At 42.2% G+C, this 18,173-nt stretch overlaps 1 protein-coding gene across 8 annotated transcripts in view; it reads right to left on the bottom strand.

The window, feature by feature from the left end:
* Positions 1 to 18,173, bottom strand: part of myb (v-myb avian myeloblastosis viral oncogene homolog) — a 53,026-nt gene that overhangs the window by 23,925 nt on the left and 10,928 nt on the right. For 4 of the 8 annotated variants that reach the window (XM_038799401.1, XM_038799403.1, XM_038799400.1 and 1 more), the window contains exons 4-10: positions 17,710 to 17,802; positions 16,007 to 16,227; positions 6,129 to 6,360; positions 5,591 to 5,671; positions 5,156 to 5,260; positions 3,554 to 3,808; positions 2,401 to 2,763 (exon numbers count right to left, since the gene is read on the bottom strand). In XM_038799401.1, coding sequence (XP_038655329.1) covers positions 2,401 to 2,763; positions 3,554 to 3,808; positions 5,156 to 5,260; positions 5,591 to 5,671; positions 6,129 to 6,360; positions 16,007 to 16,227; positions 17,710 to 17,802 — 1,350 coding nt within the window. The remainder of the gene's footprint in view (positions 1 to 2,400; positions 2,764 to 3,553; positions 3,809 to 5,155; positions 5,261 to 5,590; positions 5,672 to 6,128; positions 6,361 to 16,006; positions 16,228 to 17,709; positions 17,803 to 18,173) is intronic. The other 4 variants (XM_038799406.1, XM_038799407.1, XM_038799405.1 and 1 more) reach the window with 3 other exon arrangements.

Genomic DNA, 18,173 nt, shown 5'->3' with positions numbered 1-18,173 from the left:
ACCAGTAATGCTACAGGCAAAATTCTCTGCCGCCGCATTGGTGTTCCTGATGCAGTGGAGAATCGAACATCACGGGTAAAAATGGGATTGGCGTGTTTGTGATGCTCTGACCCCCCGCTGGTGGCGGAATTGGGGTTCTTGCCCATGCGCCAGCTGGTGCATGCAAATGGGTCTTAATGACCAACTTGCATCCACTTAGTGGGACGGGCACCATATTCTCCAGGCCCTCACGATTCTCCGGTCCAGGAATCGTATGGGTGCGAATTACAACACATATAGGCAGCACGGTAGCACAAGTGGATAGCACTGTGGCTTCACAGCGCTAGGGTCCCAGGTTCGATTCTCGGCTTGGGTGACTGTCTGTGCGGCGTCTGCACGTTCTCCCTATGCGTGCATGGGTTTTCTCCGGGTGCCCGGTTTCCTCCCATAGTCTAATGACATGCAGGTTAGGTAGATTGGCCATGCCAAATTGCCCTTAGTGTCCAAAAAGGTCAGGAGGGGTTATTCGGTTACGGGGATAGGGTGGAAGTGAGGGCTTAAGTGGGTCGGTGCAGACTTGATGGGCCGAATAGCCTCCTTCTGCACTGTCTGTTCTATGTGGACCTGACGTGGTGGGCCTCATTGTAGACCAAATGGGTAAACCCTTAAATGGGTTGCCTCAAAGTCCACCTGAGAGCCACCCCCCTCAAAATGCCAGATATGCCCACCCCCACCACAGGAACCCTTAAATATGGAGAATCCCCCAAGAGGCCCCCTAACTAAAGGTACCCCCCCCCCTCCCAAGAGACCCCCTAACCAAAGGGACACCTCCCCCAGAGATCCCTCTAACTAAATGAATCCCCAGAAAAGAGACTCCTGTCTGGAAGCTAGAGAACAGTCTAGACAGGGGCAGTGAAAAGAATTACTGTTGTAACATTCGCCTACACCTCAGGGGTCTGTTTTCTGTGGGGGTCCCTTTAGTTAGGGGGTCTCTGGAGGGGGTCCCTTTAGTTAGGGGTTAATGGGGGCCGATTTCTTTATTTAGGGGGTATCTGTGTGTGTGGAGGGGGGGGGGGGGGGGGGTCCCCCTATTTAGGGGTCTCTGGGGAGTGGGCAGGTCTGGTCACCCCGTTCATTAGGGAAGGGGAGGGGCCCATAAAATCCGGGGGTGCGGATCTGGTTTGTGTTGTTGGAAGGGGGCGGGGTCAGCCATCCACCTCGCTATCGGGCCGTCCACTTAAAATTGCAGCCCGATAGCAGGATTCCCTCAAGAATCTCTCACAATCCACGCCATGCATAAATTTGCAAGGTTGAGAATTGGGAATCGCTTCCTGATTGGGAGGGCAAATCAGTAGCAGTTCAACTCGGCAGGAGAACATAGGAGAATGTCGCCCTACATTTTTGTTTGCATTGATCAATGGAACCTCTGTTACTGACTGTGAAAATTTTTCTTTGGCATTAATAAATTGTCTAATTTGTAAAGGAGGCCTAGTTAGAAATGAAAAAGAATTGCTTCCAAATCTTATAGATGCAGCCATGATCTCAGCCTCTGTCGTTAGACGCTTCCCACATTTGTCCATTGGTCAGCCAATACACCTACTCTCACCAGACATATTTTACCAAACATAATAATAATCACTTGTCACGAGTAGGCTTCAATGAAGTTACTGTGAAAAGCTAGTTGCCACATTCCGGCGCCTGTTCGAGGAGGCCGGTACGGGAATTGAACCCGCGCTGCTGGCCTTGTTCTGCTTTACAATTCACTGTGCTAAACCAACCCCATAGCACTGAGTTCCAAAGAAGTTCCAGAGAGTAGGAATGCAATAAGCTCAAAGTAAACATATCCTTTTACACTGTTGGTCATATTTAGGGCAGTTAGAAGATCTCCCTCCAAAAGCCTATCCTAATTTTGATGGTAAGCCGAGTGATTCAGCATGCTTTGCCGTGCATTACTTTTTAATAAACTCAAAAATAATGTTTTAAAATACAGTCTTAGAACAATTCAGCCAAAAGGACACAAGTTAAATGCATTAAGATGCAAACAAATTGTGTTGAAATTGCAACATAGGAAACCTTTGCATCTGGGAAATCAGAGAAAGAGGCCAAGTCTTGGTTACAGGAAACAAAACTTTTGACTAAACTGAATATAAAATGTAAAAGAGAAGCCAATCATATTCCAGAAAATTAAATGAAAAATGTTGGCATTTCACTGCAGAAAAATGAAAACATAACTAATTAGCATTGTGCTGATCTGAGAAGAGTAGTCAGAGGGACAGTAGTGAGTGGGTTAAAAATACATAGTCAAATCAGTGAGTACAAAAAAGTGATTAGTCATTTGTTCCATAGAATTAGTTTCTAAATTGTTAACCATTTCATGTCTGTTGCAGTATTAGTAATATCTGTTGATTACTGTTCATCTACCTGCGAGGGAGAGAAGGGCAGACCTTTGACATGGATACGCTTATGGGTAGAGCAGCTGAAGTCAGCTAATGTGGAGCAATTATTATCAGCACTAGTTGAGTGATTAGGATGCCCTCTCTTTTTGCGGCGAAGGATAGTTGGTGGAGTGCTGAACTTTGAAGGAGAGGGTGAGCTGAGCGAAGAAGGGGAGCCCTGGCACACCATGCTTTTGCTTAGGCTTGTGTTAGTATGTCCTTCACACTGGCAAACGCTGCTCTCTTTGTGCTGAAGCTGCGCGATTTTGGTTGTAACATTTTTGCTAGGTGTGTTGTCTTCCCCTTCAAGGAAGTCGAAACTGCTGAGATCACCCCAAGTAGATGGATCCTGAAACAATTTGGGAGGCACGAATCTATAAACGGCGAACAGTGCCACCTGTGTAACTAAATGCTATAGCTTTCAAAGACATGGTAACGTTTGCTGGGAATACCCTTTTTTCAACTACTTGTACTTAAGTCAGTTAGTAAAAACATGATTAAAATTCTCACTTCCTCCAAGACTTTCAGATAGTAAGATCTATACAAGCTACCTAAATGCAATGCATTGTATATAAACTTGCTGAGTCCAAATCATCACTTTACAGTTTCTGCCAATCTTACCTGTTGATTCTGAATGTATTAAAATTCACTAAAATGTAGCTTTTCCCACAAACTCAACCTTATTCTAAGGTTTAACAGTGTAACTTGATTCACGATACTGAAAAAAACAAACTCATAGGATGGAACATGCAACATTTACAGAGTTGCAAAATGAGTGATGTTGGATAGTCTGCCTGTTCTACACCCCACCCAATTTTCCTTTCCATTGAGGTATATGTAGGGCAGCCCGTCTTAATACAGCCATTTTACAACCCGGCTGAAACGATAAATTTTACCTGCACAGAAATTTTTGCTTTTTTGTTAGTTTTCTTGAATTTCACATTATGTACCATTGTTAACATTTAAAGATTAAGAAATTAACTTTAGTGATGCTACTACGCATTATTTTAAACTTGTAATTAACTCATCTATTACCAATAATTCTGAATCCCACTCTTCAGATGCAAATCCTATGTAAAAACATGAGTCATACACATCTGACTTTAATCAAAGACCCCAAAACTGATAAAGTCACTCACTGAATCTATGAGTTGAAGTGTTTCTGTGTATTCAGAATTTGGAACATTTCTCAACGGTGAGAGTATTCCATTAGAATGAATCATGCATCTTGCTGGTGATGCACTTTCTTCTGGTAAACAACCATGATCCATATGACGTGGATGTGCTGGCTGCCTATGTTCTCCCAGGCAAGTAATGGCCACACTGCTGTTATGAACTCCTGCATTATCAATGACTACAGTACCGTTCCAACTAGAGTAGTCTGCTGCTTGAGTCTGCAGAAAAGGAAGAGAGAAAGTAAAGGAAGTTAGCCATTAGATTGCACAAGGTTGAATCAGTTATTAGCATAAACATTTTAGTAGTTGCACCATCCTTGTAAATTACTTTTGAAACACTATGTAAAGAGCTTTTTCTGCACTACAAAAAAGTGCCCTCCTGTCTACTTCACATTTGCTAGACATACTCTTGTCATTTTTCTTCCCTCAACAAAAAATTTCAGATACTATGATATAGTAACCACGGTTTAAATATCTTCTTTGGCCAATAAAACAACTGAATAATGGGCAATGGCTTCTGTCTAATCAAGGAAACATTTTGGACAACATACTAGTTTGTGGAGTTGTGTGTTCTATGTGGCTTTCATCCTGTGCTAGTTAAAATTCTACTGCAGGCTATTTTAGAATGGTGAGTTAGAGTTGCTTTTGTAGCAGTGAATTACTGCAGCTAACCTTTTTAATGCTGCAGCTCACACCAACGCAACACAGAGGTGTGCAAATCAAAATTATCAGAAAATAGAGGAGAAATTAGAGACAAGCTTAATATGTAGTCAGATGATTGAAGAGATGATAAACTTTTAAAATAAAATCAGGCTTACATAGTTTCTAAATGTAAACTATTAGTGTGGTTACATAAATTCTCATGCAGGTTATTTTTCATGCAAACCCACTGTACCAACAATTCCCCCTCAAAAACCCCAGGATTGCTGGCCATTTATTGTCAATTGGGTTTGTCTGGCTTTTACCACATACAGTAAAACCAAAACCAGTACAGTTGCTTTTATAACTGAAATACTGCTCATACATCGTGGAATTGATTGAAAAGCCAGCAAGAGTTTTTGTCATGCATCACTATCTGCTGATAATTTAAACAAAATGGGTTAATGTAACCAGCCAGGAAAATAATGCAGAGTTTAAAAAGAACATTGAAGTAAACAGTCAAATCATGCACTTTAAAAATTAATGTAGGCAAGCAATGAAATGCAGTGCAAAATAGAGCAAAGCCATAGAAAGCAAAAGATAGATTTGGAACTTGGCTCTAGATTATTTTTTTCAGCAAGTTAAATTGTTTTGGGTATGATATTGTTTGAGTAGTTCAGTAAATCAGTGTTAAATAAATGAATTTATTGAAATTGTGACTTTTTAATTTTTTGGAAATGAAGTAGATGTATTTAAAGCGAAAATGCATCCACTATTACTCTAGTTACCTTGTAGATAGCAATTTTAAAATAAATTTTTGGTTTCATCTGAAATTAATATAGAGCCTTTAAAAGGTGGAAATGAAAGAGAGGAGCACTGGGGTGAAGCTGCTAGCCCTTTATCCAAGCCACACAGTGACATTCTTACTGGTAATGCCTGCTGCCCTCTCAGTTCATTTTCAGTCGACATTAGTAGCAACTCTAATTCCTTTATTCTTTTCTCTTTTTCAGGATCTTCATCATTATAGTGCCTCTGAAATTAAGAGTTGAGGGAAAAGAAAGAAAAGATCAAAGGGTATGATTTTAAATATAATGTTACACTGGTTAACACTTCCAGACTTCAGCTACCACAGCTGGCAACCATGAAGGTCAAAACCAATTATTAAATGAACTTTTTTTCGTGGATAAATAGTAATGACTTGCTGCTCATATAGAGAGGATACATTTCTTCCAAAAATCAACATTTTGTTTGTGTACTATGTTTTCTGAAAGATCCATTTTTTGAATTTAAAACTAACCTTGAAGAACAGTGGTCTTTGTAGCTCATATAAAAATGATCAGAAAAAAAATAAATTTAACCTACCTGAATAGGTGCAGTGCCTGGTTGGGGAATATTGGCCATGTTCATATGTAGAGCTACTGGGTAGGGCATCTGATTAGAAATCTGAGAAAAATGACAAAGCATGGTTAAAATCAATACTGCAAGAGCCACTGGTATTTATCTGTTTTATTTTTACATGTATTGCAGTACAAAGAGTAATATTTATTAACTCTGAATCAGCTACAATCTTCAACAATTTAAGAAAAATTACTTCAATTTGTAATAATGAATTAATTTAGAAACATTTTGCACTCAAATACCTATAAAACTAATCTTCTGTGGAATTAAGGATATATAGCATTTATGTTTTAATTTATGCATAAAAGTAACTTCAATGCGAAGTAGAAATACTACTTGAATACAAAGCTGCATTCCAGAAAAAGTTACTGAGCAGTTTCTAATCCATTAACCTTTCAAAATGAATAGATCGCTATGCATACTATAGCACATTAGGATACAAAAACCACAAAGTTACCAGAAGAGAATAAAAAAGATAACAAAATAGGTTCTAACATCTTACCTCTTGTGGATCAGGAATGTGAAAATATGCATAGTCACCATTTATTTGGGGTTGGGTAGTTGGCAACTGGGCAGATGGAGGAGCATGGGCAAAACCCATCATGTGATTATTCTTTTGAAAATTTGTGGCCACTGCTGGTTGGCTAATTTTAGAAGACTCTTGCAGATAGCCCTCTTGCTCTACTTTACGACGCATTGTGGAATTCCAATGGTTCTTGATAGCGTTATCAGTCCTTCACAGAGAAAATATAAAAATGTATATAAATCAATAATTTATGTACAAATAATAAAACTGGAGAAAACAAACGTTTGGTTGATATACAGGTCTTGGACAAACAATTTATGTACAAATTGGCCATCCCCTTTAACTTGCAGTGGTAGCAGTTCATTTTACTTATCTAGCCATGGTACTCACATAGAGACTTAAATATTTTTTGTTCAAGTTACTTATGACTGCAAATATGTTCATTTAGGGATAAACACTGATATGGACTAGAGGTCTGAACAGCTTGTTTCCATGTTGTAATCTCCATGTGATTCTATTAAATCAAAATTCTAATCATGTTGGTATTGCTCTTCGAACAACAACCTACTGAAATGACTAGTCTTGTACATCAGGCATAGGGGGCTGGATTCTCCAAACCCCCGCCGGGTCGGAGAATCGCCGAGGGCCGGCGTGAATCCCGCCCCCGCCGAATTCTCCGGCAGCGGATATTCGGCAGGGGCGGGAATCGCGCTGCGCCTGTCCCCCCCCCCCCCGATTCTCCGGCCCGCAATGGGCCGAAGTCCTGCTGCTGTTATGCCGGCCCTGCCGGCGTGAATTAAACAAGGTATTTACTGGCGGGACCAGGCGGCGCGGGCGGGCTCCGGGGTCCTGGGGGGGGAGCGTGGAGCGATCTGGCCCCGGCCCCCCCCCCCACGGTGGCCTGGCCCGCGATCGGGGCCCACCGATCCGCGGGCGGGCCTGTGCCGTGGGTGCACGCTTTTCCTTCCACGTCAGGCATCAGCCTCCGCGATGGAGGTTACCCCCCCGCGCGCGTGTGCGGACTTCCGCTGGCCGGTGGAGTCCCTTCGGCCCTGGCTGCCGTGGCGCCAAACGCCTTTCCCGCCGGCGCGCCAACCACTCCGGCGCGTGCCTAGCCCCTAAAGGTGAGGGCTTGGCCCCGAAAGGTGCGGAGGATTCCGCACCTTTGGGGTGGCCTGACGCCGGAGTGGTTCACGCCACTCCATCCCACCGGAACCCCCCGCCCCGCTGGGTAGGGGAGAATCCAGCCCAGGAATTGAGATGCTCTGTCATGACTGATATGTTCCTAAGTATGGGCTGGAGCAGGGAGAAGTGTTTAGATATATGCAAGTTCGGGACTTTGCCAGGAAGGAGATACAGAGCTTCCCGGAGGAACCGGCTTCCACATTGCTGGAGGAGGTGCTGACGGCAAGGGGACTGGAGAAGTGGGCAATGTCAGCGGTGTACGGAGCTATGTTGGAAAAGGATAAGGCAACACTGGAAGGGATCAAAGCAAAGTGGGAGGAAGAGTTGGGATAGGTTATAGAGGAGGGGGTCTGGTGTGAGGTGCTCCAGAGAGTGAATGCCTCCACCTCATGTGCGAGGTTGGGGCTGATACAGCTGAAGGTGGTATATAGAGCGCACCTCACGAGGGTGAGAATGAGCCGATTTTTTGAAGGAAGATGTGTGTGAACGTTGCCGGGGGGGGCGAGGGGGGGGCTAAATCACGTTCATATGTTTTGGTCCTGTCCAAAGCTAGGGGAGTACTGGAAGGAGGTGTTTAGGGTAATTTCCAAGATGGTGCGTGTGAAACTAGACCCGGGTCCCCGGGAGGCCATATCTGGGGTGTCAGACCAGCCAGGGTTGCCTTCGCCTCGTTGATCGCCCGAAGGCGGATCCTGCTGGGATGGAGAGCAGCCTCTCCACCCTGTGCCCTGGCGTGGCGGGGGGACCTGTTGGAATACTTGATCCTTGTGAAGGTTAAGTTCGAACTGAGGGGAAGCTCGGAGGGGTTCTACAAGTCATGGGCACTATTTATTATGCATTTTCAAGAACTGGATAACATCGAACATTAGTTGGGGGGGGGGGGGGGGGGGGGGGGGGGGGGGAGGGCAGGGCGGGGGCTGTGTATATTAAAGATGACTATGGGTAATCCCTGATTCATTTTTGTCATTTGTTTATGTTAACATGCGGGCTGATGTTTGGGAGTTGGTGGGAGGATGGGATCGTTGTTATTGTTTCTGGTTTGACATATTTGTTGTTGATTATTGTTTCTTGTTGGTGAATGTAAATTCAGGAGATAATGTGAAAAAGGAGAATAAAAATATATATTTTTTTTAAATGACTGATATATTCCTCATCTGTTACCTACAATGCTGCAGACCAAGAGCTGGATTACAAAATCAGCCAGAGCATCTACTCCCTAGAACACATGACCTAGGAACGAGAATGGAAAATTTAGCCTCCCAAGCAGAACACCCTCAATGTGATCATGGCTGATCCCATCCTGGCATCAACTCCACCGTCCTGCCTGTTCTCCCTTCAACCCATTAGCAATTCAAAATCTGTTAACTCCTCCTAAAAATTTACTCAAGTGTCCCTGCATCCACCATACTCTGGGATAATGAATTCCAGATTCACAACCCTTTGGGAGAACTAGTTTATCCTCAAATCTGTTTTAAATTTGCTACCTCTTATTCTAAAATTATGACCTTTCATTTTAGAATGCCCCACAAGAGGAAGCATCAGCTCTACGTCTACTTCACCCATACTTTTTAGCATCCTGTATACCTCAATTAGATTTCCCCTCATTCTTCTAAACTCTAGAGAGTATAGGCCTAAACTGTTCAATCTCTCTTCATACGACAAACCCCATATCTCTGGAATCAATCTAGTGAACCTCCCTCTGAACTGCCTCCAATCCCACTACATCTTTCCTCAAATAAGGGGACCAAAACTGTGCACAATACTCCAGGTGTGGTCTTACCAATGCCTTGTACAGTTGCAACAACACTCCCTTGCCTTTATACTCAATTCCTTTTGCTATAAATGCCAACATTCCATTAGCTTTCCTTATTACCTGCTGCACCTGCATGCTAGTTTTCTGTGACTCATGCACGAGGACACCCAGATCGAGAACCCCAAAGTCGCTCCCCATTTAGATAAGTTGCCTTTCCATTTTTTCAACCAAAACGCATGACCTCACATTTAACCACATTAAACTCCATCTGCCATATTTTGACCCACTCTCCTAACCTATTTATATCCATTTGTAAGGTTCTGATTTCCTCATTGTAACTTACCGTCCTACCTATTTTGTGTCATCTGCAAATTTGGCTATAGACCCTCTATCCCTGTATCCAAGTCGTCATTATAGATTGTAAATAGCTGGGGCCCAAGGACCGAACCCTGTACACCGCACTAGTTACATCTTGCCATCCAGAAAAAGACCCATTTATCCCGACTCTGTCTCCTGTCCGTCAGCCAGTCTTCTATCCAAGCTAATAAGTTACCCCAAATCCCATGTGATATCACTTTGTGAATTAACCTTCTGTGCGGCACCTTATCAAATGCCTTCTGGAAGTACTGATATACTACATCTACAGGATCCCCATTATCCACTTTGCCTGTTGCATCTTCGAAGAACTCAAGCAAATTAGTCAAACATGATTTGCCCTTCATAAAACCATGCTGACTCTGATGGATAGCGCTTTGGCTTTCCAAATGTCCTGATATTATTTCCTGATAATTGATTCTAACAATTTTTCAAAAACACATGTTAAACTAACCAGTCTGTAATTTCCCACTATCTGCCTCCCTCCCTTTTTGAATAAGGGCGTAACTTAAGCATTTTTCCAATCCACTGGAACCTTTTCCGTGTCCATGGAATTTTGGAATATTATAACCAATGGATCCACTATCTCTGCTACCACTTACTTTAACACCCTAGGAGGTAGGCCATCAGGCCCTGGGGACTTGTCTGCCCTTAATCGTAAGAGTTTGTTGAGTACCGTTTCCCTATTGATGCTGATTGTTCCAAATTCCACCCTTTCTATTACCTTTGAATTGCCAGTTCCTATAGGAATGGTACTGGTATCCTCCACCGTGAACAGTGAGGCAAAGTATTGATTTTGCATCTGTGCCATTTCTGTGTTCCCCACTATTAACTCACCAGTTTCATCTTCCAAGAGGCCAACATTCACCTTAGCTACTCTCTTCCCTTATTAATAATAATAATAATAATCTTTATTGTCACAAGTAGGCTTAAATTAACACTGCAATGAGGTTACTGTGAAAAGCCTGTAGTCACCACATTCCGGCACCTGTTCGGGTACACAGAGGGAGAATTCAGAATGTCCAAATTACCTAATAGCACGTCTTTCGGGACTTGTGGGAGGACCCGGAGCACCCGGAGGAAACCCACACAGACACAGGGAGAATGTGCAGACTCCGCACAGACAGTGACCCAAGCCGGGAATCGAACCTGGGACCCTGGCGCCGTGAAGCTAACCACTGTGCTACCATGCCGCCAGCTTTTGCTATCCTTTTTGATATTCTGTGCTAGTTTTATTTCGTAATTTACCTTCGTTTTTTTAATTACTTTTTTAGTATCCCTTTGTTTATGTTTGAAAATTTCCTAATCTTCCAGTCTGCCTTTGTAATATGATACAACTTAGTTTTTGTCTTTATAATGTCCTTGACCTTGTTTCGCCAGGGATATTTTTACCCTTCTTCTCATCCTTCTTCCTCACTGGGATATATTTTAGTTTTAAGGAATTGAGTATCTCCTTAAACAACTGCCACTGCTCATCATCAGTCCCACCTTTTAGCCTTCTGCCCAGTCTACGGGCCAAATATGACCTCAAGCCTATGTAATTTCCTTTGTTTAATTCCAGAACACTAGTGTGGGACTCCACTTTCTCGCCCCCAAACAGAATCTTGAATTCTACCATACTATGGTCACTACTCCCTCATGGATCCTTAACTATGAGGTCATTAATTAATCCCTCATTACAGAATACCAAATCGTGAGTAGATTCCTCGCTGGTTGGTTCCCCAACATACTGTTCCAGGAAACAATCTCTAATGCATTCAATAAACTCTGTCTCCAGGGTACCCTTGCCAATTTGATTCCTTCAGTCCATGTGCATATTGAAATCACCCATTATTATTGCCGTACCTTTTTTGCAAGCCCCAGTATTTCCTGGTTTATACTGCACCCCACTGTAGAACTAAGGTTTGGGGACCTATAGATTACTACCTGTTTCAAAAATCATGGGAGAAAAAATGTTTTGCAGCTATTTGGAACCTTTCACAACCTCAAGATGTCCCAAAGCATTTTACAGCCAATGAAAATGTTATCACTGCTGTAATGTACTCAATAAGTCATGAAACCACTATGTTTATACATTCATATATATTGTTTATTTTGTTGTTGCTATAAACCAAAAAATACCTCAATAAAATGTTTATTTAAAAAAATGTTGTGAAACTATTTGAATTTTTTTCTTATTTCTAGCCCACACCAAAGAGCATAGTGCCACCATTCTCTGTAAGAATGCAAAGACGATGTTATGTGTTAGTCTATCAAATATAGAAAGTCAAAGCAGTGGAAACGAAAGCCTAGACATCGATGAAACAAGAAACTGCAAAAGTACACCCTAATACGAACATCTCCTGCTGTATATTGTACAATTCCTAATTTATACACCATGTATATTATATATGGTACATTGTGAAACAATATGCAACTACAAGTTACACAAGATAATGACCCAGATATTTACAGGAAGGCAAGAAGGGAGCATGGGGCAGGTTTGGATACCATTTTGCATTATGGGAATCTGCAAGAGTGAGTTTGCCGCAAAAGTCCTGCCAAATTCATAATAATTTTGTCCCTGTTTCCCAAACACAGCCAGCCAGATTGCAGCCAACAACCTGTCAAAATGGTAAGTGTTCGGCAGCAGGCTACAGCCAGGAAATGGAGAGAAGGACTGATGGTTGGAGCAAGATCGGAAGGGCTAGGGTAAGATTCAAAATATCAGGGGTAAATCGGAACAGTCAAGGTAATTGAAAGAGGCAGGGTGAGATCAGTGGATTCGGAGTAGATTGAAGGTCATCGCTGGGGAGTGCATGGGAAGGAAGGAGAGATCAACAATGCAAGGTCTGGGGAGATCACGTGTAGCCAGTCATTCAGCAAGAGGACATTCAACTTAAAAGAAGCCAACATTTAAAATCCCAATAAGATAGGTACTGCAAAAAGGCTGTTTGTAATGGATACTTTTCAGATAAAAGCAAATTACTGCGGATGCTAGAATCTGAAACCAAAAGAAAATGCTGGAAAATCTCAGCAGGTCTGGCAGTATCTGTAGGGAGAGAAAAGAGATGAAGTATCAAGTCCAGATGACCCTTTGTCAAAGCTGTTTTGGCCAAACTCTGGCTCCCAACATGCCACAGGACTTTGAAAATCTGAGACACAATGAGTGACTTTTTTAACATATTGGTCAAGATATAGCTAACATAGCTATCAGGCCACACAATGGGTATGGGTCTAGCTAGTTAAATAATTTGCATTGACCATAAAACGCCTGTGGTGAAAACTATAGAACTGTAAATAGCTCCTGGCTAACAAGCTTTATGGAACCATTGCGAATGTGGCCCCAATTCTTTGGAAAAGTTAGACCTTCTGGATTAGAGCAAAATCTACTTTATATGGTAACCAAGATCTTCCCCATCACAACCACCTTTGTAGTTAATGGTCTATTCATGATACAGGATATTAAATTGCTACGATATGTAAAGAGACACAGATTTGTGGAGGGTTTTGTGGCAATCATTGTCACAGGTGTGATTTTTTTTTGGTAGTTCAAAGAAACAATGGGCTGGATTCTCCAAAAATGGTACGCCGGCGTTTCACACCACTTCCCTTAATTTCTTTTTACAGCTATTCACCTACCTTGAAGGGGCTGGCGTGGCCCCGAGTGCTTCTCGCAGCTTCAGCTGCGGATACTGGACCAAACACTTCCAGTTGCGAGTCTGTGCATGCACATGGCAGTGGCCTGCAGCGGCCGCGCCGAAAGCGATGGCGGACTCAGCCGGCAGACCTGGACCAACAAAGTCCCAATGATCTGCCCTGTGCCGCTCGATCTAACCCGCCCGTTCGCTGCCCATAAGGCCGGTACTTGATCCCCCCCCACCAGGGCAGCTGCAGACTGAGTCAGCAGCCACCGCGCAAGAGTCCCGACTGGCAGGCGTGGTTAGAACCATGCCATTGGTAAATCGGCCTGTCGGGACCGGAGCATCGCTGGGAGGGCCTCTGACAATGGCCCCCCACCTGTGCCGCCTAAATTGCGCGCGAGCGATTTTCCGGGGACTGGAGAATCGTGGGAGCAGCGCCGGGCCCGAACCTGTCCTAAAAGTGGATTCTCCTCCCCTGCGGCAAACGCGATTTTGGCACACGCCTGCGGAGAATCCAGCCCAATGTGTTTAAAAATAAGAGTAGTGCAGTAGCAGATAGCAGTAACAGACAACAGTAAAAGCAGCAGCACAGCAATGCCTGCACCGTATAAAGCTTCTCAGAAAGTAAGTTTAATAAGGGTATTGGAGAAACTAACAAGGGATAACCAAGCTAAAGGAACAGCAGGAACCGGAGCAACAGCACTTCAAGGGTTAACAGCACGAGTGCAACTGAGAAGTCACAAGAACATTGTAAGTATGATACTTAAAAGGGAACTTTATCGGTGTTACAATAATCAACTAAAACAAGTTATGAGCATTGACCAGTTTCTCCACCTTGGACGGGTTCAGAAAAGAACCATAAGAGTTACATGTGGGTTCACCTATCTACACATGGGTGGGGGTTTAGACGTCAGTCGGTCCATCACAATAGTGATTTAGTTAAACTTTAGGCATCAGGGAAAAGCAATCCTTCTCCACCTAAGTCACATACAGTGCTAGAAAAGCACATAACTGCTAGATACTGTAGCAGTTCTCACCTCCATCTACCTGCTGTGTATTTGCGAGCCATGGGAAACCTGCGTCCGTCAGGGTTAAATGAAAAATACAGGAAAAATGTGAAACACTTACAGCCTTATTACAATATTTAAATGAGCAATCTGTCTCCCAGTGCAAAATGCTCCATCTCAATTGTGCTTCTGTTGAAAGCAAATGTGGTTGGGCCAACTTTGCCTTCCTTCTGCTATAAATCTCATTGTCCATCTCAGATTTTTTTTTTTTTTTTTAATTTAGATTACCCAATTATTTTTTCTATTAAGGGGCAATTTAGCGTGGCCAATCCACCTACTCTGCACATTTTTGGGTTGTGGGGGCGAAACCCACGCAGACACAGGGAGAATGTGCAAACTCCACACGGACAGTGACCCAGAGCCGGGATCGAACCTGGGACCTCAGCGCCGTGAGGCGGTTGTGCTAACCACTAGGCCACCGTGCTGCCCTATTGTCCATCTCAGATGATGGACTGTCCCAACCTGCATGTCACTTCTGGATTGAACATCATCTATTGTGGCTGAGTGGCTGACTCATGAGAGTCAGTTACTTCCACAGCTGGCACTGATGAAGACTGTCGGCCAGAGGTCAACTGATGTTTCTTCCTTCTTCCTTCTGTTGGGATCTCTTTTTTTGCCAACTGGATTTTTTTTTTGTCCTCCACTTTTATCACGCCTTTCCTGACTGCTTGTCTCCAGGCACAAGTAGCAAGTCAGTCAGTAGCAAGGCCATCACATAAAATCAAATACTCCCTACAGTGCAGAAGGAAGCCATTCAGCCCATCAAGTCTGCACCGACCCTCTGAAAGAGCGCTCCAACCAAACCCGCTCCCCTGCCCCATCCCAATAGCCACTTAATCTAACCTACACAGCTTTTTAACACTAAGGGGAAATTCAGCATGGCCATGCATTGACTCCAATTCCAGTCAACTCAAAGTCTTGCTTGCAGACGTCGTTGTATTGCAGATGTGGGCAATCTGTTGGTCTTGAGCGGATAGCGAGCTCACCATGAAGCATTTCTTTGGGAATACAACCATCCAGACAGAGTTGTCGCTGACTCAAGAAGGCCAAACTGCTGGGGATCCATGCACGCTGCTGCACTTTCATATTTGCATTCCAAGATTAATAACAATTTAATATCCACTTTGATTAATGCATCCAAAAAGACCCTCAATTACCTCTGTCACAGCATCCAGTTGGTTCTTACATGATTTCTTGCCTCCATTACTCAGTATTTTTCATAGTTAAGTTGGGGTTTAGTTTTGTAGCTTTTCTCTTCCAGGCTTCAGTGTCCATCTGTACCTTTTGTGCTCCAGTGAGCATAAGACTATTCAAGGTATGGTCTGACCAGAGTACTATACAATTAGATCATAGCACCCCTGACCTGTATTTATTCTTCTGTTTGGATTATAATATTTCATTAGTTTTAAGTGCTGCTTTGCATTGGTTTGACAGACCAAGCATTGGATTTATTAAGATTTCCAGGCCTTTTACTTCTTCTTTAGCTTTGTCATTGTATGTGCATTTATTTCTACATGCAATATTTTACACAGAGCCCCTTTTAATTTTATTTGCCATTCACCAGCCGACTGTATTTCTGAGTTTCCTCCTTATGTGCCTTAATTTAATATCATCTGCAAATTTGCATAGTTTCTGAAATCCCCATACCAATACTCCTGCCCACACAATTCCTCCAATAATTACGTTGGCCTACCTATTCAATTTCTTTCACTCAAGGTTACAAGGTGTTCCAAAGACCACCAATTTTATATAGTATTGTAATATGGATGCTGCCATTCTGTAATTTATTACAGGACTACTTTTTCACCATCCAGGTTAGGCTTCAATGTTTATTTCTTCAACACAGCTTACCTTCCAGGAAGTAGCTTTGCTATTTCTGCCCATCTATTTCCAAGTCTTTTATGTGCTTGATATATAATTCGGTCTTCTTCTTCAGTCCAAGAAGTTTTTTTCACTTCAGGATTCAGATGATTGTGCCACCTCTCCCGGCATTGTTTTCCTATTCTTCCTTTTAAGTGTTTTGCGATAACAGACCAGCGTTTTGGGCCATATTTCTGAACAAGTTCTATTACCTAGAACAAAATGTTTGTTTTAAAAATACCATATGCAAACTATATAAACTTTAACATTATTCTGAATTAAGAAATTTATCTTAATAGTAAAGCAGTAAATTCAGAATTTTTAAGTAAACAAAAACATTGTTCATTCTTTAATAATTTTTGTCGTAAAATACTTTATTATTATTCACCAAAGGAAAGCAGATCTTGCATGTCTAAAATTAAAATGTATGTAATATGTTTTTATTTGAATGAAGCACAGACAGAGAAATAAGAACCATTGGATACGGTACCCATAACACCAAAGAAATATATTCCTGAGTACGAAAAAAAAATTGATCGAGACCATAGTTGTTATAATGTTCTATCAATTGGTTGTTCTCCTTGCAATTGTTCTGAATTGTACCTAATACATTAGAAACTTGGGAACAGTGGAAGAGGTCATTTAGCACCTCAGACGTTTTTGAAAAATTCTCTGGACAATTATGGCATTCCAAGCCTATTAAACTGTTTATTATGTCATATATTACTTGCATCATATTAAGCAGAATTAAAAATACAAGAAATAGGAGCAGGAATAGGCCACAAGCCATATGAGACTGCTCTGCCATTCAGTAAAATCATGGCTGATCTTCAGTCGCAACTCAATATCCCCATCCAATCGTCATGTCCATATTTCTCTTAGTATCCAAACATCTATTGATCTCAGCCTTGAATACACTCAATGAATGAGCCAACACAGCCCTCTGGGGGAGGCAATTCCAATGATTCAAAACCCTCAGTGATGCCACTTCTCCTTATTTCAGTCCTAAATGGCTCACCCTTTACCCTGAGACTACGCACCTTAGGTCTAATCTCTTCAACTAGGAGAAACAGCCTATCAGCAGCTACCCCATCAAACCTTCTAATTCTTCTAAACTCCAGAGAGTATATGCCCATTCTGCTCAATCTCTCCTCATAACCTTCTCATCCCAGGAATCAATCTAGTGAACCTTTGTTCCCTCCAAGGCAAATATATCCTTCCTTAGGTAAGGATGCCAAAACTGTAAATGACACTCCAGGTGTGGATTTCACAAAAACTCAATAACATTTCAACAAGACTTCCTTACTTTTGTACTCCAATCCCTTGCGGTAAAGGCCAATATACTATTAAATGAATTGCATATTTTATCTTTTGGTAAGAAAGGTACTTCTCTGGTTCTCATTCCGTTCACAAACTATTTTTCTCCATTTTTAGATTCTATTTGTATCACATCCAAGCTGAATAAGCAATCAGATTCCCTACTAATAAGGTGCACACACTTCTGGAAGGTATCCAGAAGATGATACTCCTCTCTGCAGTTTCCCCTCCCTCCTCTATATGCATGGTCTGACAATATTTGACATTTCTCTTGGGCAGGTGGTGAGTTTCTGATCTCGGTTGGGTTCTTTGCATCAAAAGCCAGGTCAAAAAAATAGCACACTCTTAACTACTCAACTGTTTAATAAATGACGTACCCTTTGATCCTCTTCTTTTGTCCAAGGGCCTTTAATAAGTTCAGGATTTAGAACTTTTTGCCATCGGTGTTGGCACTGCACATCGGTCCGATTCTAGATTTGTAAAGGAATACAGGAACTAATTCTAATGTTATAAAGAGTTTTCAAGAGAATGTACAACACTTTGTGGCTTTAATTCAATGCAATACTCAGCAGACAAGTTTCATTTCTGCATTTCACTTTTCAAGCAAATGTGTAACATAAGGGAAATAATTTATTGAATGCAACAATTGTATATATCAATAAGCATTTAATATATCAATGTGCGATAGTGAGTAAATTATTCTATTAAACAAATTTAAACTAAAGTATTTTGTCTTCTGGTATGGCATAGTTTTGAGTTCTTGACATCATCAAACTACAAATAATCTTAATGGACAGCTGCAGTAAGTCAGGTGTCGGATAGTTTACCAGGTGTTCGGCAG

Source organism: Scyliorhinus canicula, chromosome 6 (assembly GCF_902713615.1).
Source record: "Scyliorhinus canicula chromosome 6, sScyCan1.1, whole genome shotgun sequence".
Classification (NCBI taxonomy): domain Eukaryota; kingdom Metazoa; phylum Chordata; class Chondrichthyes; order Carcharhiniformes; family Scyliorhinidae; genus Scyliorhinus; species Scyliorhinus canicula.
Note: the sequence above shows the minus strand (reverse complement) of the source record. Positions and strands in the feature narration are given on the sequence as shown.